At 51.0% G+C, this 25,991-nt stretch overlaps 1 protein-coding gene across 1 annotated transcript; it reads right to left on the reverse strand.

The window, feature by feature from the left end:
• Nucleotides 1-1,483: 1,483 nt before the first annotated feature.
• Nucleotides 1,484-23,939, reverse strand: IFNLR1 (interferon lambda receptor 1). The gene is made up of 7 exons (XM_020280866.2): nt 23,868-23,939; nt 18,940-19,063; nt 13,469-13,653; nt 8,196-8,338; nt 6,249-6,408; nt 5,817-5,947; nt 1,484-4,919 (listed from the first exon to the last, which is right to left on the reverse strand). Exons 1-7 carry the CDS (start codon nt 23,923-23,925, stop codon nt 4,104-4,106), a joined length of 1,617 nt encoding a protein of 538 aa, XP_020136455.2. The 5' UTR covers nt 23,926-23,939; the 3' UTR covers nt 1,484-4,103.
• Between the last annotated feature and the right edge of the window lie 2,052 nt (nt 23,940-25,991).

A 25,991-nucleotide genomic window follows, 5' to 3' on the forward strand; every position in this document is an offset into this window, starting at 1 on the left:
AGGGCATTTGGTTGCAAGTACTGGAAGGCCCTGGTGTCAGGGAGGAAACATAATTTCTCCTCGACCCTCATGAATTCGGAGTTAGGACAGGCCTCTGGAACAAAAGAGAGATTAACAAGAGGAAAACAGGCAAGTGCATCGATGTGTGCGGTGGCGTCACACGGGAGGGCCCACAGTGAAGGGTAACTCAGGTGGTGGGTTAGAACTCTGGCGTTCAGAGCACCTCAGCAAAGAACAGCGCATTTTAGGGACGTGACAGGACAAAGGAAACCAGGTTTAGGCTTCCAAAGGCCAGAAACTCTGGGAAGATAAATATATGGAAGTTAACAGAGGAAGGTTGGTTCGTAGGTGCCTCTGGTGCCGTCTCTGAGCTAAGAGTTGTCTCCAGTAAAGAATAATTTACATCCTGTCTCTAGGCAGAGAGCAGGGAGTTTATAGAAAGTGCTCTTCCTTCCTCTGTTTGCTGCTGCTTAATTGCCTTAGCTGAAAAATATGTATATCCAAGAGGCATCATTTGGGGTGAAATATTCTGGTTTCCTTCGCTGGTAAAGCCAGGACGCAGGGAAGCCGAGGCCGGGAGTGCTGCAGGACCAGGGAAGGGGCCGAACCAGGTTTGTCGCTTCTCATCTCAGCGTCTCACGTGGCAGCCCCTTTCTTGTCTCTCTGCAGACTGGGCTTTCCTGTTGCTCAGGGTGGGAAATGTGGCTGTCGCAGTGTGGGACGTACCTGTTCCCAGCCCAGCCAGCCAGGAAGACTTCTGAAGTCCAGGGAAAGGGACCTATTGGATCAGCTCTGCTGGGGTCTAGCTCCTACCTTGGGACCAGTAACTGGTAACAACTGCAGACACAGTGCTAGATAGTCACCACGGCGTCCTAGAACAGTTGCTGGAAGCTGGGAGACCCTCCCATACAGAGAGCTACTGGAATGGGTTTGGGTTTGCAAGGCCAGGCATACAGGTGCTGTTTGGTATCCTCCCACGGACCACAGCTGCCACTGGCTATGCTGCCAGGGCGGTGAGCACTCAGCTCCGGCTCCGCTGTGACAGGCAATGCTGGTTGGAGACCCTACCCTAGCCCCATGGACTCACCTCTCGTGTGCACTCAGCTTGATGGTTTCCACCTGCAAGTACCTGCGACTCCACCGCAGGGAGCAGCCTCTACGCAGGACCGACTGGAGGTCGTGGCTAGACTGCCCGGCTCCTGCCCCCGGCAGGGGGAACAGATCTGCAGTGTGTCCGGCACAGATTTCCAAGGCTCCTCCAGCAGGGACCTGTTTCATCACGCACCTTCCCCTCCCTGTCTTGCTGCCCCACTCCCCACTAGGATGCCTGGAATCACTGTACCGCTTTAGACCCCCACACCGCCAGGTCTGCTTCTGCGGACCCCCCCAACACCCCTGTGGTCTTAACAGCTGGGTTTCCCAAACACGTGGCAAGCAGCTTTTGAAAGGCAAGAGCATACACTTTTCCATTCAGTTATCCTTTTTTCTCCAAAAATAGAGCTCTTTATTTAAACAGTTTAGGGTAAACGCCAACAAGCATGAGGATAGTATTCAAACATGATATAAACATAGAACAAAAATTAGAAATAAATACAAATATATAAGAACAATATACAATCTTCTCAGTACGATAAAGCATTTACATGTTGTTTTAACCTGAGACACGACTCACTTTTTACCGAATGTCCTTCCAGTGTGGGCCCAGCCCGCACTATGCGGTTCCCACCCGCTGGGTGCGTGAAAGGGCTTTGTAAACAGTGAAGTGCTGAGCACAGGAGACAAATTGTTATATTGATTATCAGGCCCTTTCCCAATGCTTCCCTAATGTTTCATTGTTCGTTAAACTTTGAAAAAAATATTCAAAGCCGACAAAAATAACAAAGTTTAAGATTAGAAATAAAGTGGTGATTTCACACAAGCCTAAGGCAACGGTGACGATAGCTTTTACTGTTTTGAAATTACTTCCAGGAAGCAGCTCAGCTGCGTGCCAGAAAGAACATCAGCCTTGGCCTGGCCCTAAGCCACAGCCTTCCCCAGCTCCACGGTTTCAGTTTGTTCTTTCTCTTCTGGGCTCAAGGGTGTGGACAAGCATTGCAGGGAAACCCCCTGGGGAGAGGTGCCCGTCTGTGTGTGTGTGTGTGTGTGTGTGCGCACGCGTGAGCTCGTGCACACACGCCTCAGCAGGGCTGAAGGCCTCCTGCCAGCGTAGTGACCCTTGGAAACCCTGGCTGAGATCTTCATACTTTGTTGACATGGCCAAGAGGTCAGGGGTTGGCCTGGCTGGGCAGAGACCAAAGACCTCACCCTTGAGGACATACACATAAGTCATCTGGGCATTGCCGGGTGACCTAGGGCAAGCGCCTTTGCCACTCTGGACCTCAGCTGCTTCATTTGAAACTAGACCGGTGTTCAATTAAAAAAGTGGTTTCTAACTTTCTCTTTAGGAATGGAACCCCCTAAATGACCTCCGTGCAAGGCCACTGTATGTAGCCAGGGCACAGTGAGGCTGCTCTGGTTGGAGCGGGGTTCACACAGCCCCGCAGCTCCCCCTGCAGCCGAAACCCACGGCCTTTTAGGCACATGCTTTGAGAACCCCTGGATCAGATGCCTTAAGACACTTTTCCAGATCTGTCATTTAATGTTATGCCTTCACGGTGTCCTCAAAACAACACAGCTCTGTGGGTAAAATGGCTGAGAAGATCCTTTCTTCACAGATGGAGAAACGTAAGCCCTGGCAGGTCAAATGGCCACAGAACAGACAAACATCTCAGTCCTATGGGTGAGAACTCCGCTATGCTCATCCCTATGCAGGTGGGTGTAGGTTAACTGAGGACGCATCACTGCCCGGAGGTAAGGACAGTCACCTGTTTCCAGAAGACACTGGTTTCTCGTAACTAGAAGGGGGAGTGAGACTTCTTCCCAACTACAGTGGTCAACTGCAGAGGGTAAAGTGCTGTCCAAAATACGACTACAGGCCCAGAAGTCCACTCCCTGCCCACCCCAACAAATCAGGCCCCCGGAAGGTGGACCGGTTGGCTCCTTCCTTGGGAAGCACGTTCCCATGGCTGGGTAAAGGGAGAGGGACCCTGGCCCCCCTCAGCTGGAGCTCAGGCTTCTGAGAGCTCAGTCTCCTGACCAGGAAGAGGGCAGGGAGTGGGGGAGACCACAGGTGAGACGAGCTGAAAGGCAACTGCTTTCAGTCGCTCTGGGTTTAGGGGTCACAGGTGGGAGATGCCCGGGGTCTCCTTGGAGGCTGGATGGATGGAGAATTCTACCAGCCACCACGTGGAGAGCACCAGTGACCTGGCAGGCCCATGCTGCACATACCTGGGATCTCCCTGAACCCTCACTACACCCCGGGCAATAGCTGCAGATGAGGAAACTGAGGTACAGAGAAGGAAGGCGGCTTGCCCAAGATCACACAGCTGGTAAATGGCAGAGCTGGGATTTGAACCCAGGTCTGTCTGATGTTAAATACTGTGCAATGCTGTGACTCCAAAGACCAGAATTTGAATGACAACTGCCCCTTCCCTTCCCCTCCAGCACCCTTGGCCAACTGGACTTTTCTTTATCAGGGCCCACCCTAGGGGGCCTATCAACTAGGAGGCTGGGACCTGGGGCAGAGGGAGCCCAGCCGTGCTGGGGACGGCATGGGGAAGGCTCCGACACACCAGATGTGCTTGAAGCTGGACCAGCCCTCCCCAAATTCCAGAAGGTGCCTTGGTGGTGTCAGCCCCTGATGTCCACAGTGACCTGACCTACCTGTTTCACATTGGGATGATTTTCCACTTGGCCTGTCACCCCTGGGACAGTGGGGTGATATGACCTATTATGACCCAATCAACCTCTGACCTCAACCCACCCGTCTCTGCCCCTCTTAGAGTTCAGCCTAAAGCAGGTGGGTCATAGGAAGGGGTGGCATCTTGCTGCCAGACCCAACTGACAAACAGCCTCTAGGTGAGGGACCTTGAAGTGCCACAATGACCCTCCGCTGCCTCGGGAAGGTGCGCACGCCCACGAGTTTCAGTGGTGTCTTCCCTGGTCCTTGGGAAGCCCAGTAGCTGTGACAGTAGCACCAGATTCGGTGGGAAGCTGGGGACAGCTCACCTGGCCATGTAGTGGCCCAGCATCCTTTCCTTGGTCCTCAGAGTGCTCTCAGTCCCCCAGCTGCCAGCACCGCTGTCATCAATCTCTGATTCACTCCTGCCCTCATCTTCCTCCTCCTCCTCCTCCTCCTCTTCTTCCTCCTCCTCCTCCTCCTCCTCCTTCTCCTCAGGGCTGCTGTCCCAGCAGAAGGTCAGTGTCTGCAGAGAAACTAGGGGCTCCCCAGGGACCAGATCCAGCTCTGGCAATGAGGAGCCCCAGGCGGCCCAAGGGAAGAGAGCATCTTCTGGGAGTTCTTCCAGGAAACCTGAGTCCCCGGAGAATTCAGGTGGTGGTAGAGGCTCTCCATGCCCGTCTTGCCCTGGCCCTTGGTCTGGCCCCTCCTTGGCCAGGCAGCCGGAGGACCCAGTCTCGTCCCAGGGGGAGGAGTCCACAGTACTGGCCCAGCTTCGGTCTGAAGAGTCCTCAGTATAGGAGCCTTCACCTGGGACCAGAGGAGCCCAGGGCCTCCCTGAGTCCAGCCTGTCTGCCTCCTCGGGGTACCCTGGCAATGGGCACCCTTGCCCCAGGAAAGGGGGAGGCTGGATGTAGGGCTGGAGACTGACGCCATCCTCTGAGTCCTCCGCGTCCTCCTCCTCCTCGTCCTCAGCACCGTCCTTCTCTGATCCTGCCCATAGGGTGGCTGGGGCCCTGACTCTAGGGGTCAGCCTGGCCCTTCCAGCCAGTTCCTTTTGGGGACAGAGGACCAAGTCATCCAGAGACTCTGGTCCCCTAGGCTGAAAGGCTGCCATGGAGTGTCTGAGTCCAGAGAAGTCCTGATTTGGGGTAGGGAGAGAAGAGCCGACAACTCAGGCTTCCTGAGCACAGTTGTTACTGTTCCCCGAGAAACAGACCTGGGACGAGGACTCGGGTGTAAGCAGTTTCTTTAGGGGTGAGCCCAGGACGCACCAGGAAGGGGTGTGGGGGCAGCCAGGGAGGCGGTATCGGGCACCCAGCGCGAGGGCAGCTGCCACTGAATCCTGCTGGGGACTCAGGTGCCACCGGAGCCTGCACACCCCAGAGCCATCCCACGAGGGGCGCGGCGCCAGGCATCTGTCCACAGCTCCCACCACCATCGCCAGGGGAGGAAGGAGCTGGTGGCGGCGCTAATTCCCTGTGCCCAGGCAGGGCAGGCTCCAGAGGCCCGAGAGCGCCCCTAGGGTTTGGGCGCTGCATGGGGGACCTCGGCTGGGGTGTGCCTCAATGGGACGGCCGAGGGGACAGAGCAGGGCACAGACATGTCTACCCAAGGTCATCGTCTGACGATTAGTGAGGTTCCCTCACAGGTCTTGGAGCGGGAACTTTGAAAATGCTCCCCTGCCACCCTGCCGTGATACGGGGACACTCACAACCATTCTCAGAGGCCTGGCGGGGGTCCGCCGAACCCGCCTATGGGAGCTCCACTGGCCTGCCGCATCTGAACAAGGAGGCCACCCACTGCCCTCCCCCACCCCTCAGCACCTGAGGGGTCCTTCCCAGAGGGGAAGTTAAGGCTCCCCTTCCTCCCAAGCATATTTGCTTTTTATTTGGTGCTAAACAAATGCACAGGGAAGCTCAGGAGGCATTCCACAGTCTGGACCATCCTGACACCTAAGTGAACCACTCCTTACCCCAGCCCACTCCCTTCTCCACGCTCCCCTCCCCCCTGGCAGGACACCCCAGATTTGCCATACCAGAGCCTGTGGCATCTTTGCCTGCTGGAACCAGGGGTCCCCTGTGAGGCTCTTCCAGATGACACCCCCTGTGGCAATTACTAGCAGCAGGGGCAGAAGTGACGGCAGGACCAGGAATGCCCAGCTGGCTCCTGAGGAGGGAAAAATAGAAAAATAGCAATAACTACACAGAAACAGCGGTGGCTCCTGTCTACCAAGCGAGCACTTGCTAAGCGCTTCACGTACACTGCCCGGCTAATCCTCCTAAGAATGAACTCATCCTACAGATTGTGGGGACCAAGGTTCAGAGAGGTTATGTAAGCTGCCCGGAGACGCACAGTGAGCTGCGGTTTAAATCCAGGAGAGTCTGTCTCTAGACTCGTGCTCTTCACCACCCCGGCAGCTGCTGAGGCCCGGGGGAAAGTCCCCACTTCTGCACCCCTCTGCACCCACCTGGGGGCTCCAGGAAGAAGCAGGTGGGCTTAGAGAACTCGCTGTATTTGGGGACAGTGAGGGTGTAGATGGTTCTGGCACTGAGGCAGTGGTGTTCGCTGGTGGCCGGCTGGAGGGGGATCTGGACCGGCTGGCCGTGCGGGGTGGCTGGGAATAGAGTCTGTTTGGAGAGACAAGCAGAGGTGAGAGAGCCGTGGTCGGGGCTGGTTCCGCGCAGCCAGGACAGGGCAGGGGCGGCGGGCTGGGTAGGTTTGTGATTCCGGAACCTTCTTTTCCTACATTCAAATTCCAGTGTTGAGGGAGCGCTGTCCAATACCACCTGATTTGTTTTCAGCTGAGTCTCAAAGTAGGCATGGCCAGGGCTCAAAGCAGCCCAACACTCAGGGTCGGTCACTCCTGCGTGTGCCCCACCGTAACCTGCAGGTCCCCACGCTGAGGAACAGATTCCTCAGGCTTCCCAGTCTACTGGGGATGGGGTCATTCAGCCACCAGAGGCACAGAAGCCCTGCGGCTGCACAGTCCATTTCAGGACGCACGGGCCACACGCGGCCCTGAGCACATGGCTGGTCCAAACTGAGATGTGCTCTAAGTATAAAACACATATCAGATTTCAGAGATGCAATGACAAAATGTAAAGTATCTCAATAACTTTTACCTTAATTATATGTTGAAATGATAACATTATATTCGATGAAATAAAATCTGTTATTAAAATTAAATTCTACAGCATTTAAAATGGCATATGGGTTGGGTGCAGTGGTTCATGCCTGTCATCGTAGCACTTGGGGAGGTCGAGGAGGGAGGATCACTTGAGGCCAGGAGTTCCAGACCAGCCTGGGCAATAAGGGAGACCCCCATTTCTACAAAACAGAAAAATTAAAAAATTAGCTGATCGTGGTGGCACACGCCTGTGGCCACAGCTACTGGGACCTCCTGAGGCAGGAGGATCACTTGAGCCCAGGTGTTCAAGGTTGCAGTGAGTTTGATCACACCACTGCACTCCAGCCTGGGTGAGAGAGACTCTCTCAAAAAAAAATAAAAAAAAATAAAATGTGCCTTGCATTATATTTCTATCGGACAGTGCTGGTCTAGAATATTTGTGAGTTTCTTAAAGGCAGGCATCACACTGGATTCGGATCTATACCTCGGGGATCCAGAGTACCCAGCAACCTGGGAGCATGAATGTTGGTTTAGTCACGTGGAACTGAGAATGAGTAAGAGCTGGAGTCAGTAACTTGCAGCCTGCGGGCCAAATCTGACCTGCTTTCACAAACAGCTTTACTGGCACTCGGGGATGCACATCCATAAACGTATTGGCTACGGCTCCTTTTGTGCTACAATTGCAGAGCTGAGTTGTCCTGAGTGACTGGAAGCCCATTGCACAAAGCCAGAAATAGCTACTCTCTGGCCCTTTACAGAAAAAGTTTGCCAAGCCTCGCCATAGATAGATAAATACAGATACACACACACGCATACGTAGGAAACGAGTGTGAAAGTGGAGCACGCCAGGGCCATTCGTGGTCGTCTCTGGGCACCTTTGGTCTGCTGCTTAGAGCTTATCTATATGTCCTGGCTTTTCTGTGCTGAATCTGGTGACTAGCTTGGCAAGTAGGGCTCTTGGAGCTCATCATACTTCAATCAGATCTTCTTAGGAAAAAAAGAGGAGTTCATAATTTTTAAAAAAAGATCATGTAGAAAACCGCTGTGCTGTTGGCCCCTGCACTGTGCAGAGGCAGGATGCGCTCCCTGTACTTGGTCTCTTTGGTGGACAAGGGCAGGGAGGGCCACAGGCCGGGGGCTGACTGCCAGAGTCGGGGCTGCATGGGGAAGGCTTCCAGGAGGGGACATGCAGGAGCAGGCTACGGGGCGGTGGGGGTGGGGGTTAAGGGCACCAAGGTTTGGGGGGCGTGAGGGGCTTGATCCTGGGGCAGTAAAGGATCTTCCCACCTTGTTTCTGGACCCCTCCTTCCAGAATGCCACCTCGTAGTTCAGGTCTGGTTGGGGCATGCAGGAGGGCAGCTGGTACGTGGCATTGGCACTCAGGATGTCCTCTGTCAGGTTGAGCACCAGGACGGGCGGGGCAGGCTCCACTGCAGAAACAGAGACAGAGCAGGACCTGTCAGGGCCCTCTGCCTCCATCCGGGCCACAGAGCTTCCCTGGAAAGGGAAGAGGGACACTAGCACGGGTCCAACACCCCCTGGACATCAAGCGTTTACAGCCACATAAGCCTCGCACTGACCCTGGGAGGGAGGAATCGAGATTCCCAGTTTACAGAAGGGAAAACTGAGGCTTAGAAAGGTGAAACGACCTGGCTCAGTTCACAGCTGACCTGCCTTTACTCTTGCGGTCTCTTCCACCTGGGTGCCCTCCACACGCCTCTGGCCTGGCAGGATCCTACCCGTCCGGGATAGTTTCCTATTGCTGCCACAGCACGTCACCCCAAATGTAGTGGGCTCCAAACAACACAAACTCATCCTCTCACTGTTCAGTACAGCAGAAGTCCGGGTGGGCTCAACTGGCTCCACTGCTCTGGGTCTCACATCTGGGGTACTGGGGGTGGGGTGGGAGACACTTCCAAGCTCCTTCCTGTTGGAAGCAGCAGAACTCAGTCTTGTGGTTGTGGGGCTGGGGGCCGTCTCCTGCTGCTGGTTTGTGGGAGACTCTCCCAGCCCCCGAAGGCCTCTGCATTTCTCATCACGTTGCTCTTCCATCTTCAAACCAGAAATGGCACAAATCTTTACATGTCAGATCGCTCTGACTTCTTCCACTATGTCTCTTCTGCCTCCAGCTGGAGAAAGTTCTCTGCTTGTAAGGGCTCACGGGATTAGACTGCAGCCATCCGGGCAATACAGGATAATCTCGCTATTTTCAGGCCTGTGTCTCAGTCTGTTTTCTGCTGCTGTAACACAGTGCCACAGACTGGGTGATTTACAACAAGAAATTTACTTCGCTCACGGTTCTGGAGCCCAGAAGTCCAAGAGCATGGTGCCCGCATCTGCCGAGGCCTTCCTGCCGTGTCACCCCATGGCAGAAAGCAGACGGGTAAGGACGGTTGAACCTGTGTTTATGACAGCCCGCTCTCATGATAACAAACCCGCTTCCAAGATAATGACATTAATGCAACACAAGGGCAGAGCCCTTATGGCCTAATCACCTCTTATTAATAACAATCCCACCTCTTAATATCATCACAAGGGCAATTAAATTTCAACATGAATTTTGGAGGAGACATTCAAACCATAGCAATCCATAACCTTAATTAAAATCCCTTTTGCCATGTAATACGAACATCTAACATCTTCAGAGGTTCCAGGGATTAGGGCAGAACATCTTTGGAGAGTCATTCTGCCTACCATGGTCCTCCCTCTGGCTCCCCCAAATTCATATCCTTTTCAAATGCAAAATACATTCACCCCATCCCAAGAACTCATCTCATTACAGCATCAACTCAAATTCCAAAATCTTATCATCAGCAATATCTAAATCAGAATCAGATGAGACTCTGGCTATAGTCCAATCAGTACAACTCCTGGGGCACAATTTCTCTCCATCTGTGGGCCAGTGCAACAAAAGAACAAGTTATCACTTCCCAACGTATTATTTGATGGCAGGACAGGCACAGACAGGATCATAGTTACAGACAATCTGGTTCAAACATTGGGAAACAGAAGGTAAAATGGAGTAATGATCCACAGCAGTTTCAAAATCCAGCCAAGAAAACTCCATGAGGTTTTAAGACGTGGGAGTAATTCTTCTTGGCTCTCAGCATTGCCCTTTGAGCCCCTGATTCCACCCTCTGAGTCATCCTTCCCCTTTCACTAAAGGCAGCAGGTGTTAGCAGCTAAGTAGCTGTGGCAGCTGCATCTCACCAGTAGAAAGTGGGGAATACAAAGCCTTCTTTGATTTCACACTCTCTGTTCCTTTTAGTGCAAGCTGGCAGCGTTTCTGCAGATACCAAGTTCTCAAGAACTTCAGGGGTTGCCTGTGGATGTCATGGGACCCACTCCATTAGACAAAGGCCAGGTCCACAAATCCTTTTTGAGATAAGTCCTTTCCAATTTGTGGCTTCAGCTGAGACAGCTGAGGGATGATGCCCTTCAGCTTCCTAGAAGGGCATCCTAGAGGTCCCCTGTGAGTCACACTTTTAACCTCTTTAAAGAGCCTTTTGAATACTTTAATCTTTTGATCCTTCTGGGGTTTCCATAAAAGATGGTACAGTCACACACTCGGCTGTGTCTCTGTCACACTTTTGGAAGCAATTTCTTCATTTTAATGTCTTCTGCCATCTGGATAGGTTGAGTTTTCCCCAAGTCATCAAGTTCTGGTTCCTTTTTATTTAAGTTCTTCTCTCAGTTTCTCTCTGTCCCTTGCATTTTACCATGAGCCCCAGCAAGAAACCAGGCCACACCTTCAACTTCCAACTTCACTTGGAAATCTCAGATAAATAGTCAAGTTCGTTATTTACAAGTTCTTCTTCCTACACGCCTGCAGGACACAATTCTGCTAACACTTTCTGCCAGTGGGTTGGGTAACAAGGAAACTCCTTTCTCCAGTTTCTCCAGTTTTCAATAACACGTTGCTCACCTTGTGAAGCAGGGCCTTTGACCTGCAGATTTCCTCTAATAGTCTCTTCACAATGACTGAGGTATTCTTGAAGGGGATTTAGGTTTCCTCTCTAATGTTCCTTGTTTCCTTCTGAGCTCTCACTAGCAGAGTCTTTAATGTCCACATGTCTACTGACAGTCTGTTGAAGGCCATCTAGGCTTGCCCGACAGTTTGAAGATGGAGGGGCAATGTGACAAGGAATATGGCAGCCAGAGAAAACTAAGACCCCATCTTTCAAGTTCTGGCTGCAATACCACTTCTTTCATGCAGCCTTCCTGGGCTCCCAGCCAGCAAGGGTCTCTGCCTGCAGTGGCAATCTCTGCCCTGTGTTTGTGCTCAGGGTGAACATGTGGCTGCTCCGTGATGCCACTACGTACATGTTTAGGGAACACCTGGTGGGTGTTGACTATGTGACAAGCCTGGGAAGAGAGCCGAGGACAATGGGAACACAAGGCCTCCGTGGATCCTGACGCCCAGGAGCTGCGAGCTTAGAAAGAAGTGAAATGAGCAAACGACCAAAACTCAAGAAAGAAAGTGACCAGGCCCACTGATGAGAGCAGGAAAAATGTGGAGGGAGTGTAGAGATGGGAAGGGCCATTCTGGCTTGGGTTGTGCTGCCAGAGAATCAGGAGAAATTAAAAATTTTTAAAAATTTAATGTCCCTCTTTTGTCTTTCCAGTTATTCTTCTAATCTTTTACTCCTGTCCATCCAACCATTGTAGTGGTTCACCCATCATTCTTCTAGCCAGACAGCCTTCCTTCCTTCCCATCTTTCCTTCCCATCCTTCCTTCCTTTCTTCCCAATCATTCCATCTTTTGTTCTAATTAATCTATACTTCCTTCCTTTTATCTAGCCAGTCAGCCTTTTATACTCATGCATCCTTCCCATCCATCCATTCTTCTTTTCTTTCCTGTCCTCCTACATACCCTTCCTTCTTTGCTTCTCCTTCACTCCTACCCTTCCTTCCTTCCTAGATGTCCAGATTTTCTTCTATACTGTCTTCCCACTGATCACCCACCTGCCTTTTCTTCTGTGGTGGTGAATTTGATGTGTCAACTTGACTGGGCTAAGGGCTGCCCAGATAGCTGTTAAGATATTATTTTTGGGTGGTCTGTGAAGGTGTTTCCAGAAGAAACTGGCATTTGAATCAGTAGATTGAGTAGAGAAGATCTTCCCTCACCAATGTAGGGGGCATGATGTAATCTGCTGAGAGCCCAAATAGAACAAAAAGACAAAGGAATGCAAATTTGCTGCTTCTCTTCTTAAGCTGGGACATCATCTTCTCCTGCCCTGGACATTGGAATTTCTTGTTCTTGGGTGTTTGGACTCTGGGACTTATACCAGTGACCCTTCTGGTCAGTGACCCCTCAAAGGTTCTCAGGCCTTTGGCCTCAGCCTGGGAGTGACATTATTGGCTCCCCTGGCTCTCAGGCCTATGGACGTGGACTGAACTACACCACCAGCTTTCCTGGTTCTCCAGTTTGCCAATCACATGCTGTAGAACTTTTTAGCTTTTACAATTGCATGTGCCAATTCCTATAATAAATATGCTCTTAATAATATTATATCTGTATATATCTTGTTGGTTCTGTTTCTCGGGAGAACCTTGACGAATGCACCTTCCTATCCTCCATCTCTAATTGTTTCTTTCCTCACAGCCTTCCATCACCTCCTCCCTCCTCTTCATACTTCCTCTCTTCTTACCCTCCATCCTTTTCCTCCTTCTATCCATCCACCCAGCCAGGTCCTTCCCATCCGAGTCATCTCTTCTTCCTTATCTACCATCCTGTCCCACATTCTTCATTGTCCCACATTCTTCACATGCTCCCTCTCCTCTCTTCAAGCCCGAGTTTTGCCCTCAAACATTTTGAGAAGCCCGGGCAGCAGCACTGTGCCCTGTGAGGACAGTCTGGGTACTTATCCTCCCCATGTCACCACTGTCCCTCACTCTTGAGTCTGGCCCAGGGCCTTGGCCAAGGTCAGAAAGATCCAAATTCACCTCCGATATCCAGCACTTGCAGTGTATCCCGGCAAGCTACTCAGCTTCCACGAGTCTTGCTTTAGTTTTTAAAATGGATTGATGAAAATGAATTTCACAAGTTTGCTGTGGGGATTAGAAATAAAATATATTGACAAAAAAAGTGCTGTCCTTACCCAATATCAACACTTGTGATTTTGGTGCTAAGCACGGGGTGATTTTTTCCCTCTTTTTCTTCCTTTTCCGCAACATTTCTACCGTGTACAGGAAATACTTTTGCAACCAGAGTATTCTTTTTTATAAATGTTTCTTAGAGAAGTTAAACATAAAAAAAATAAGTATAAAATGTGCCTTGTGTAGTCCATGACCTAAGCAGTGCTCAAAAGAGGATAATGGGCATGGTTAGCAGGAGGTACAAGCCGAGCTGCCGGCGCTGGCTGGACCTCCCCCAGCTCGCTGGCAGGCTGTCGCAGGTCCCTGCCCCATCTCACCAGGGCTGGCCTCAGGGCTGGGGCCAGCGGGACCGAGAGCTGCCCTCTGCTTTGGGGAAGTGGGAGATGGAGATCAACACAGCAGCGCCAATGGGCGGGATGGAGAGCCCAGCCCCCCACTCAGTCCCTCACCCACAATCCTACCTTCAAAAAGGTAATCCAGGTACTCGGACTCCACCCAGGGGGACCTGGCGTGGGGAGACACTGCCCGCACGCGGCCCTTGAACTTGTTGTACAGGTCCTGCTTCTTCAGGCACATCATGGGGCACACCAGCTCCTTGGTTCCGGCACACTTTTCCACTTTTCGCCACCGTTGGGGGGTGGGAGAGCTGGGGGAGGAGACGAGAGAGCTTGGGCCGTGGGCTCAGCCTCTCGGGGTTGGGGGATTTGGAGAACAGTGATTGCTCGTCCCTCCGTTCAGCCTGACAGCCTGGCGGTCGGTCCATCCAGACAGGCAGCCACCGGCTGAGACAGAATAGGAACAGCCTGCTCAGGAGCTCAGGTGCTGGAGACAGGTGGGGAGGGAAACCTGTCCCTGCCCCTCACTGGCTCTGGGACCACAGGCAGGCCCCTGCCCCACACCTCCACCCCTCATCTGTCGTGCCTCCCTCATGGGGCTGCTCTGGTGGCCACTACTGCTAGCAGCTCTGCATGCCAAGCCCATGCTGGGTGCTGTGTGGAGGTCAGAGGGGGACATGCAGGTCCCTGTATCCATCCTGCTGAGAACTCCAAGGTCAGAGGAGAGACGAGCACACCGGGCATTATCCCCGGGCACCGGCGAAGTGACAATGTGTGACAGAGGAGGTCCTGCCCCTCAGGAACTTATATCTGATGGGAGGGGGACAAGAGACGCTAATCACATCAACAAGGTGACCCCAGGAGCTGGTAGTGCGGTGATAAAATAGGGTAACATGGGGGTGACTGCTTTCAGAGGGCCCTTCCACCATGCGAGGAGGCGCGGCGGGCAGGAGGCGCCATCTTGGAAGCCCAGCGCAGCCCTCACACCGCAGACTTGGGCAAAGGACCTGTGTCCAAAGCAGACAGAGGACTCTCACAGCACAATAAGAAGAAAACAAACCACCCAATAAAAAATGGGGAAAATATCTGAATAGTCACAAAAGAAGATATAGGAATGGCCAATAAGCCCAGGCAAAGATGTTGAACTTCATTAGTCATTAGGGAAAGGTAAAGTGAAGCCATAATGAATTGCTACTACACACTCACTGGAATGGTTAGAACAAAAACGCCTGACCAGACCAGACCTGACCAGACTGCAACTGGAACTCTCATATACCATGGGAGGAAATGAACCTTGGTACACTTTGGAATACAGCGGGACAGTTTTTTGTAATGTTACACATTCAGTTATCAAATCTCCTAGATTCTACTCCTAAATCTTTATCCAAGAGAAATGAAAACACATGTCTACACGAAGGCTTGTACATGAATGTTCATAGTACCTTAATTCATATGAGCTGTTATAGACTGAACTGAGTTTCTCCCAAAATTCATGTGTTGAAATCCTAACCCTCAATATGATTATATTTGAAGATTAAGGACTTTAAAGAGGAAATTAAGGTTAAATGAAGTCACAAGGCTGGGGCCCTAATCCAGCAGTACTGGTGTCCTTATCAGAAGGGGAAGAGGCACTAGGAGTGGACACACACAGAGAAAAGGCCACATGGGGACACAGCAAGAAGGTGACCATTTGCAGGCCAGGGAGAGAGGCTCAGGAGAAACTAAACCTGCCCACACCTTGACCTTGGACTTTCAACCTCCAGAACTATGGGACGTGGTCTAAGCCACCCAGTCTGCGGTACTTTGTATTGGTAGCTCTATGAAACTAATGCAGATTTTGGTACCAGAAGTGAGGTGCTAATGTCACAGATACCTAAGAATGTGGAAGTGGCTTTGGAACTGGGTACTGGGCAGAGGTGGGAAGGGTTCTGAGATGCATGTTAGAAAAAGCCTCAATTGCCTTAAAGAGATTTTTGATAGGAATATAGACATTAAAGGTGACGCTGGTGACATCTCAGATGGGAAGGAGGAACATGTTATCAGACACTGGAGGGAAGAGCATCCTCGTTATAAAGGGGCAAAGAACTTGGCTGAGTTGTGTTCTAGTGTTTTGTGGAAAGTAGAGGTTAAAAGAGATGAACTTGAATTTTTAGCCAAAAAGATTTCTAAGCAAAGTGTTGAAGGTGAAGCCTGGTTTCTCTGTATCGCTTATAATAAAATGTGAGAGGAGAGGTATAGTACAGGATTTGTGAAGCAACAAGGAACCAGAACTTGAAGGTTTAGAAAATTCTCAGCCTAACCATATTGCCAAAAAAGGGAGAAAGCATGTTCTGGAGCGAACATCAAGGTTGTGGAAAACCATGTGATAAAGAGATCATGGGTGCAACTCGTGGATTTAATCAGCCACCTAAGCAGAAATCAGACATGGAGAAGGGACTATTCCAGCAGAGACACTGCCAGCTTTGACCCCAGAGGACAGAGACAGGACAAAATGAAGGAAGACTGTCAGACCTGTGGGATTCTGTGAACATGCCTTATCCTTCAAGAAAAGGGAAGGATGCCCCTGAGGGTGATTCAGAGATCGGCAGGACCTGGGGCCACCAAGGCCTGGGGACAAGGCTGTCTCTCCTGACTTGCTGCCGGCTGCAAGCTGCTACCCAGTGTCTCAGGGGTGGGGTCCAGCGGGCAGAGCATTGAGCCAAAGAGGATTATTCCTGAGCCTTAAAGTCGAATGGATTGGCCCTGCCAGGTTTTGGGGCCTGTCACTCTTTCCTAATTTTCCCTTTCAGAATGAAAAAGTCTATCCTACACCTGTTCCACCTCTTGACTTTGGAAGCACCTAACTTGTGTGTTTCGCAGATTCACAGGTGGAGAGCAATTATGCCTCAGGATGAATCATGCCTCAAGTCACACCCATCCCTGATGTAGATAATATGTAGATGAAACATCGAACTTAGAGGAGATGCTGGAATGGGTTAAGACTTTGGGGGCTGTTTGGAATGTATTTTGCGTATGAGGAAGACATGAATTTGGGTGGTCTATAGGGCAGAGGGTATGGCAGCCCTAGCAAGCTAATATATTCCCTGGGCTGGAAACGACCCCAATATCCATTGATGGGAAATGGATAAACAAATGGTGGTATAATCATAGCGGAATACAGCAGTAGGAGGAAATTAACTACTAATACATATAACAATGTGGATGACTTTCAGAAACGTTTTGCTGAGTAAAGGAAGACAGGCACAAAAGGGCACAGGCCATACAAATGCATGCATGTGAAATTCTGGAACATGCCAAGGTGACCTACGGTGTCAGAAAGGAGATCTGGACCTAGGGGGCACTGAATGCAAAGTGACATCAGGGCACCCGTGAGGTGATGGAGACGTCTTGTATCTTGACTGTGGCTGTAGTCACGTGAGTGTATGCATTTGCCAAATCTCATCGAACTGTAAACTTTAAAATGGGAGCATTTCATTCTATGTGAAATTTTAACTCAATAATGTTGATTTTTAAAAGAAAAATGGAATTAGTTCAATGAGGCTGTAATAAGAAATGTGCATCCTCAGTTACGGACATGTCAGCTAAAAACGGACTTTTTAGGAAAAAGTTTTAGGAAAATAAATGTAATCAAGATAAAAGACATCAAGGAGATGTTGAATAATCTCAAACATAAAAGCACACCATTAAAAAAAAAATCAAGAGTGAAATCTATTCCATTTAGAGAATAGCTTAAATAAATAAATAAATGGGATATGACAGAAAAAGACGAATATCGGAAGATGGAAAAAGAAGACGCAATATAAAAATGATATGAGTCCCTAGAGAAGGAACAGAATGAGCACTAAAAACTATAATTTAAGAAAACTGTCCTGAAATAAAGACTTCGAACTATGTTTTAAGAGAGAATATTGAGTACTTAAAAATACCAAGCGAGAATGCCTGTATCAAAACATAGTCTAGTAAAATTACAAGGTTTTAAAGAAAAACAAATAATCCTTAGAGTAAAGAGAGCAAGTAACTTATAAAAGACTATAATGTATATTTGAGGATAAAAACAATGAGTAATTATGGGTTGTTCTAATTCTATCATCTCCTGTGTCCTTGAGATTCTCAGTGTGAAAGAAAGAAAATACAGATATAATATAGAAGAGATTAAGTAAAAATCCCAAGGAACTGAATCTACATTGGAAGCATCAGTACGAACTCATTAGGTATTTGATCTTAAGAATTATGTACATATGTCAATGTGGTGTATATCTCAACTCTGTTCACTGAAAAGATCTAAAGGCAGTGGCTGAGTAGTGATCAGCACAGCCAGCACATAAACTGTGGTCTGTAAAACCATTTCCTACTAAATGGAGCAATGGCTGGTGGCAGGTTTGGGGTCAGGACTTGTACAACAGGAGCCTTGAACATCTTGTCATTACAGGCGGCAAGAAAGACCACTAGAGACAACTTAAAAGGACTCAGGAACCAACTTGAAAAGACTCACTAGCCGAGGATGGGGCAATTCAAGCTTCAATGAGCAGAGTAAGTTGCAACGGCTTGAAACCACCAGGTGTGTTTAAATACTGGAGTTTATAATGATAGTGAAAAAAAAAAAACAAAACTAATCAGTCACCTTTGGAAGGTGACAGGGAACCAATTCATTATCTTGAAAACTGGTAAATAAAAGGAAAAAAAATCCCAAGCATTTTCTCCTGTCTTGCCTATTTGAATAGCACCACTGGATATCAAATCCTAGATGAGAGGATTATAAAATAATTCCAACTAACAAATGAAAATAATAATATAATTGGAATAGCTGCCATTCTCACAGGAGTTTAAACAGTATAAAAGAGAAGAAAAGTATTTAATATCACAAAAGACCAGTCCTGGACACGTCCCGGCACCTCTCTGAGCTCAATCTCTCCACCTCCAAAGCGGGGGAAACACGGTGCCTGCCTGGTGACATCGGGAGGAGGAAGTGAAATATTCACGCCAGCCCCGCAGCACCTGGCACAAAGCACCTGCCACGGGGTGGGCGCCAGCGGGGGAGGGTCCTGAGGACATGGTAGTTCCTTCCCCTCCTCACCAGTCCCAGGTTAGCCCTCCAGAGGACCTGCTTCTATCCCCACTGTCCTACGAAAGAACTTCCAAGGATTCCATCCACGTTCAAAGACGGTGCACCGGCTTCCAATGTCAGACTCCTCCGCGTCAGCAGCGGCCACCTGGGCTTCCATGCTGAGGACCCCAAGGTCGTGTCCCGGCTCCACGGGGAAAAGTGTGACCATCGAGCAACGCCTAATCCCCCAGTCTTGGCAGGAGCCGGCGACAGCTCCTCTGCCACGCACCTGCCCTCACCGTTGGGCTGGGACAGCTCCTAGCACCTCTGGCAGCCACTCACGCATTCCATCGTGTGGCCTTCACAGCGCCACCGTGCCCCGCGCCAGCCCTTCTCAAAGATGCAGCCCGTCCCTGGCAGGCCAGTCACCTGTGCCCTCCATTCAACAACGTTCCCACCTCCAGGCCTTACTCAAAGCCCCTCTCTGAATGCGGGCCACATGCCTCCGGCTCCCACCCAAGCCTCCTCACCCCCCAGCCTGGAGTCCCCTTACCTCTGGTAGGCCACAAAATAGGTCACATCCTCGGGGCTGCCAGGCCCCGGGAGCCACGTCAGGTACACGCTGAAGTTCTGGGAGAACAGCGTCACATTCCGGGGAGGGGCCAGACGGGGCCTCCCTGCGGGTGAGAAAGAGGTCATGAAGCCTGGGGCTCCCGGCTGGTCTCGACAGGGGACATTCTGAGCTGAGAGGTGGCACACAGGGCAGCCAGGTGCTCGAGAGTTTGAGGGACCAGGAGCCCCTTGCCACTCCCATCTGTGCCCTGAGAAGAAGCTCCCGCACCCCAGGGTCCCAGCAGAACACCGTGGAACAGTAACCTTCTAACAGGCTCGCTCCCCTCCTGGTCACCAGGAGGGAGCAGGGGTTGTGTCTCGTTCTCAGCCACGTCCCCAGAGCCTGCCAGCTAGGGCCCCAGGCACACCATGGGTGCCCTATACACATCTGTGGAGTGCATGGATGAATATTACGATAACTTGAATTACTCCCCAGCCTTCTTAACGGGCCTCGCTGCTTCCAACCTGTGTCACGGGATGACACAGCAAAGACTGCCGCCCACCTGGGCGTTAGAAGCAGAACACCACACCCGAATGGCTGGCGCAGGGGACCAGAGATAAGAACTTAAGGACATCTCTCCTGCCTCTTTCTTGCTGCTTCCTCTAAAGGGACCATTCAGGCATTTGCCTGGAACTTAAGGTGACCCAAGCCCTAGTCCCTTACAAATACCGCCAGCTGTCACGCTCTGGCTTTCTCTCTGCCGGACTCTTCATTCCTGCCTCGTGTGACCCAGGGTGGCGGGCCGCTCTCTGACTCACCTCACCCTCTCTGCCCAGGATCTATAAGTAATAAATCTTTGAGCTTGTTTCCTACTGTGGTGGTGAAACGAATTTGTGCCTTCTATCTGAAGAACCAGGGGCTACCACAGGCTGGGATCCCAGCGCCACAGCGATGGTCAGGCAGGCGTAATGGGACACAGGTCAGACGAGAGCCATAAGAGCAACTGCCAGCATAAACAAGTTCCCCGTGTGAGGGACCCCGGTCACAGGTCAGGCATTAGGCCGTCTGCCGGGTGAAAGTAGCATCCCATGAAAGGCACATGCAAACACCCCTACCCAGCTCCCCTGCGTCTCCCGTTAGCCAGGGGAGCTGGCCGCTCCGCTACTGGGGTCTCTCCAAACACCCTGTCCCAGTGTGGACAGCCACCGCATCCACATTTGCGGCATGTTTCTATGGAATTTCAGGTGACATCTATAGTCTTTATTTCTTTTACAATTTCATTTTGTATCCCTTTCAGATTTGTATTTTTTCTTAAAATGCATTTTCACTTGAAAGTATGTTTTCAATTCCCCCATTAATTAATGTGTTGTGTGCCAACATATATGGGGATATGCGCAACTGTGAACAATGTACTCTTGAGAATTTCACATGGGACTCAAGAGTGGTTAAAAAACAAATATGACATCTGCCATATACATTCTGTTGGTTTGAGAGGAGATATTTGACAGCTTTACCTACTTTCTGCAGATTCAGCTAAACCCAGGTATTGCTGAGAAGAGTGTATTGACGTGGCACGTGTGCGCGCACATGTGTGAGCGTGTGGGTGCGTGTGTTTGCATGTGTGTGTTTTAGCAAGGCCCATCACTTCAGGAAAGGAAGTCCTTGTCATTGGTATCTGGCGCCATTTTAATTTACCTTCATGGCCCCTGGAGGGGTGTAGGCCAACTACTCTAAGCTCTATCTACATATGAGTAAATAAGAACTAACAAATTATGTGACTTAACCAAAGTTCTGTTGCTAGGAGTTGGAGAAGCCTAGTTTATAGCCTTAATTCTTCTTTTAAAAAAAATTTTTTGTGGGTAGGGTTGGGTGGGTGGTCTTGAACTCTTGGCCTCAAGTGATACTCACATCTCAGAGCACCTAAAGTGCTGGGACTGCGGGCATGAGCCACCTCACCAGGCTCTTGTTTTCAGTTCTGCTCTAGATCGTAACTGTTTAGAAACTATTATGTCATACTTTGTTACACTAAAATTGTCAGCCAAATGTTGGATGAAACGTCTGCACTACTGTAGTCTCAGATCACTGCCCCATTTCTAATTGCTTTTTCATTTTGATTTGCAGAAGAGCTTGGCAGCAGAAGCACCAGTAAACAACTTTAATACTATTTAAAGGCTTTTTTCCCTTCTTAAAAAAAACAAACACACAAATAAAACATCTTGTCCCTGCAGTCCCTGATTCCCGTGGCTGCAAGGGTCAAAGTGAAAGTCAGATGCGCTCCCTCTTCTGCTTCTCATCTCACTCCAGGTAAACTCCACAGTCTTCACAACCCCCTCAGGGCCCTGCTCAGTCAGCCCACGCTCTGCCCTCTGCCATTGCTCCCTCCCCTCCAGCCACACGGCCTGGCCTCTTTGCTCTTCCCGGAGTGTCCCAGCCGGGCCCCCACCTCCAGCATTTGCGCACGCTGTTCCCCCTCCCTGTTCTTTTCACCACTCCTTTGAAGTTGCTGTCTCTGGGACACTTTCCCTGACCACCTTTAACTGACCTCTACTTCCCCTCCCTGACACACGCCCTCTCACCTCCTGAAACAGGTATCTGATTCCACCACTCCCCAGTTCCATGCCCTTCCCTCGCCCTCAGAATAAAGTCCACGCTCCTTATCCAGGTGTGTGAGGCCCCGTGTGACATGGCCTGGCCGGGCTATCTCGCCGTTCTCTCCCTGACGACACCCCCACAGGCTCCCCAGGCTGCGAACAATTTTCCTTCTTGCTGTTCCAAACCACTGCATTCTTTCGCATGTCTTTGAACCCAGGTGTCTCTGACTGTCACCATCTAATCTTTGAAAGACCTGATTCAAACGTCCCTTCCTCCAGGGAGTCTTCCCTGACATCTTTAAGAGGTGGTGATGATGGTAATATTAATCCTGGCAGCTCATGTGTACTGTATTCTAACTATGAGCCAGGCTGCGTGCTAAACACTTTACCTGCATTTTCTTGTTTAGTCCTTACGGCATCCGTAGGAGGTGGGTTTTCATTATGATGGTCACATTACAGATGGGAAAACAGAGGCCCTCTCAGCTAATGAGTTGTAGAATCAGATTGAAATCCAGACCTTGCCAACTCCAAAGTCTGAGCTGTTGACCATACTTTGTCCTCTAGGTTCTCATGTGGCCTGTCCAGTTTATTATTTCAACATCTATCGACCACTGTTAGTCAACGACATCTGCCGACCACTCTGTGCCAGGAGTTTCAAAGAGGAATACAGCTTCATTCCTACCCTAGGACCTCATGGCCCCATGGAGAAGTCAGTGACCTGAAGTGTCACATGAGCCACGAGGGAAATCCATACAGGCTGTAGAATGGCATCAGGGAGGGGGAACCAAGTCCTACTGATGGCTCTTAACAGCCTGGGCTGCCTATCCCTGACCTTTTACACCCAAATGTGGGTGCCCACTTGTGCAAACCCCCCGCCCCCCATCCTATGTCCTCTAGCTGGGACTGGATCACTGAGATGCTGGTGCAGTCATTGTTCCAGCTTCTGGATTTCCTAGCAGGAGACTGGCAGGAGGCCAGCATGTCTGCAAGCAGCTTCTAAGGTGTCTTATGGGCAGGCCAGTCCCCAAGTTTGAGCTTGGTCACATGGCAAAAACAGCAGCTACAGTAGCTACCCTCTATTGTTCCTTTCAAAGATGCCAGGCACTGGTTTGGCTCTTCATATGCAAAACCTCAGGCAATCCTCAGGACAAACCACCCTATGGGGTAGGTGTCGTTCTTTCCCCTTCCAGGGGAGGGAACACTAGGCTCAGAGACAGAGTGATTAGCCTGAGGCTACACAGCCATTTTGTGTGGGAGCCAGGATTTGAACCTGGACCTGGCTGCACTTCACCCTAAACCATCAGTACACCATAGTTTGTCATGTACATTAAACACTTCTCACATGAAAGTACAGCCAGGGCCAGACAGGAAAATTATTGGGTTTGACAGTGAAACAGGGGACAGAGGACCTATTCCTACACCCTCTCCAGTCCCACAAGTACACTGTCCCTCCTCATCAGCTGCAAAAACACTCACTGCACTGGGGGCTGGGGCGTCTCTGGGCTGGCCTAGTGACAGCCCACCCCAGAGGCCAGAGCTGGCCAGGCTCGCTGACCTCAGCCTCCTGTGCTCTGTGTGTCTCACCTTTGCTGTCCTTCTCCTTCATTGCTCTGAGCCCCAGGTCCCACATCTGAATACTGTCTACCTCATAGGACGGTCTGGGAGTGAGGCTTTAAATAAGACAGTGCAGTGCCCAGCACAAAGAACTTGCTCAATAAATGTTGGCTTTTATGATTATCAGGCGATGTCCAAGGACCTTTCCAGCTCTTTAAATTGTTCATCTAAGACTAGGAAGACACCCTGGGGGCAATGTCGGGGTCTCCTCTCTGGATTGGCTGGAGCGGTGGAAGCTGGGGTTTGGTGACTGGGTCCTACCGGGAGGTATTTGGTACCCTGCCACCTTGTTTGCCAGAAGGGGCCCAGAAAAAGACCCCGTCTTGCTGGAATGCCACCGCAGGGCACAGTCGGAGCCAGACTCCATCCCCCAGGAGAAGGGGAGGGTGCCTAGGGGAGCGCGAGGCCATCGCCCACTAGCCCTACTGGCCACCCTGGAGGGCAGCGCTTTAGGAAACCTTAGGAAGCACTTTACAGAGAAATGCAGCTGCTTTCTAAACTGCTGCCGTCTTTTTCCAGTTTCACCTGAAGCCTGACCTGAATTAGGAAACTGGATTAGTTTCCTGCCGGGACACGAATTTCAAAGACGCGGGCCTGTTTACTCCGGGACGCAGCCCTCTGGCTGCAGGTGGCCCACGTTGCCCTCCCAGGAGCCCCGGGCGCGGTGGGAGCGGCCCGGCCGGGCGCCCGCGCGCCCCTCGCCCTCCCGCGGCCCGCGCTTACCTGGAGCGGCCTGCAGCAGGCACAGGAGCAGCGGGGCCCAGCGCCCGGGCCCTGCCATGTCGCCCCGGGGCGGCGGCCACCGCCCCTGGCCACAGCCGCGGTCCGGGGCCCTGGGCCCGCCTCCGTCCCACCGGCGGCAGGTGACGCGCCCGGCAGCCAATGGGGAGCCGAGCCGCGGGCCCGCCCCCGCTGTCACCTACTCTCGGGGCGTCCCCTGGGGCCGCCCCGAGCCGGGCGAGGCTCCCGGTTGCCTCCGCTCTGTCTTGTTTCACCCGCAGTTCCGGGAAAAAGGAAATCGGTAAATCCGTGGATGAGAGGACAGGGAGGAAAGCTGTTTATTCTCAACAACCGCAGCCAGGCGTTCCGCCACGGGACTTCCGAGCAGGGCTGGGGGAGTCGAGGCCGGTTCGGCAGTCTCGCATGCGTCCGCGCGGAGTCGGCCCCGCGGGACCGTGGGGCGCGCCGCCACCTCCGCACCCGTCCCCCGGGGTGGCAGGCTCCGCAGCTTAGTGCGCTTGCCCCCCTCCCCCAGCCTGTGGTGCTCGCCAGAACAGTGAGAGCTAAGGCACGAGCCCGCCAGAATATTCTGCAGTCACTTAAAAGGATGTTGCTCAAGGGTAGTGTTGGCACAGATGCCTGCGGTGCGCTCAGAAGCAGAAAGGCGAGTACTAAAATATGGACCCATTTAAAAAGTGTGCGCGCATGTCTCTGTGCACAGACAGATTTGGAAGGATACCTACCAATAGATACGATATTAATATAAATGGTTTTTTATCTCCGAGTGAGAAGTTCTTCCTCCTTCCCTCCCTTGCTTCCTTCCTTCCTTTTGAGGCAGGGTCTTGCTTTGTAGCCCAGCTGGAGTGTAGTGGTGAGATCATAACTCACTGCCCCACCTGGAACTCCTGGGCTCAGCCTCTAGAATAGCTAAGGACTACGGGCACATACCACCATGCCCGGCTGGTTTAAAATTTTTTTTTTTTTGTAGAGATGTTGCCCTGGCTGGTCTCAAACTCTTGGCCTCAAGTGACCCTCCCTGCCTTGACCTCCCAAAGTGCTGGGATTATGGGTGTGAAAATCCGAGCCTGGCTGGATTCCTTTTTTTTTTTTGAGACAGAGTCTTGCTATGTCGCCTGGGCTAGAGTGCAGTAGCATCAGCCTAGCTCACAGAAACCTCAAACTCCTGGGCTCGAGCAATCCTCCTGCCTCAGCCTCCCAAGTAGCTGGGACTATAGGCGCAGCCTACCACACCCAGCTAATTTCTCTCTATTTTCAGTAGAGACGGGGTCTCTGCTCTTGCTAAGGCTGGTCTCAAACTGACCTCAAGTGATCCTCCTGCCTCAGCCTCCCAGAGTACTAGGATTACAGGTGTGAGCCACCATGCCCGGCCTGGATTCCTTTTAAAGTTTCTTCTTTCTGATCATGTTTAGGTTCCAAGTTTTTCAATAATTAATTGAAATTGGGATCAGCTTGGATCCCACTGTTTCTCAGGAGAGAAAATGCATTTCACAGAGTTTGGTGGATCCCCAAGTTGCTCTAAGTTTGTCCATGGAGGAAGATATTTGGGAATTTCAGAATTGCTCTGGGATTTGCATCATGACTTCAGCCCAATTAGCACTTCTTAACAAAGCCATGCTCACAGGTCCCTGTCTGGACTTCAACGGCATGCAGATAGAGCACTCTTCAGTATCTTGGGATCTCCTCTGAAATGCTGACTTCATCTCCATGGAGCAACTACAGCTCTTTCAGACCCAGAATCCCACTGGATTTGGAACAGGTTCGACAGTGGGGACAAAAATCTCTTCATTTGCCACCTGTTCCACCCATTGGCTGTGCGTCTGAATCTGGCACCTGCTCTTTTTGACAAAACCTGCCACCACGTGTGTTCTCCCCTGCTCCCTCCTTTCCCCATCCTATAATTTCAAGTTAGGAAGTGGTGTGTTCAGATACTTTGCTTCTTGAAAGGACATTTTTGTAACCACAAGCTCAGGCAAGTTGGATCTCTCAAAACCTTTTTAAAAAGTCATCTATATTGCGGGATGGACACACTTGAAGCTCTTACTTGAGGGGGGCATGAGCAATATATGTAACCTTAACACTTGTACCCCCATAATACAGTAAAATAAA

Source organism: Microcebus murinus, chromosome 2 (assembly GCF_040939455.1).
Source record: "Microcebus murinus isolate Inina chromosome 2, M.murinus_Inina_mat1.0, whole genome shotgun sequence".
Classification (NCBI taxonomy): domain Eukaryota; kingdom Metazoa; phylum Chordata; class Mammalia; order Primates; family Cheirogaleidae; genus Microcebus; species Microcebus murinus.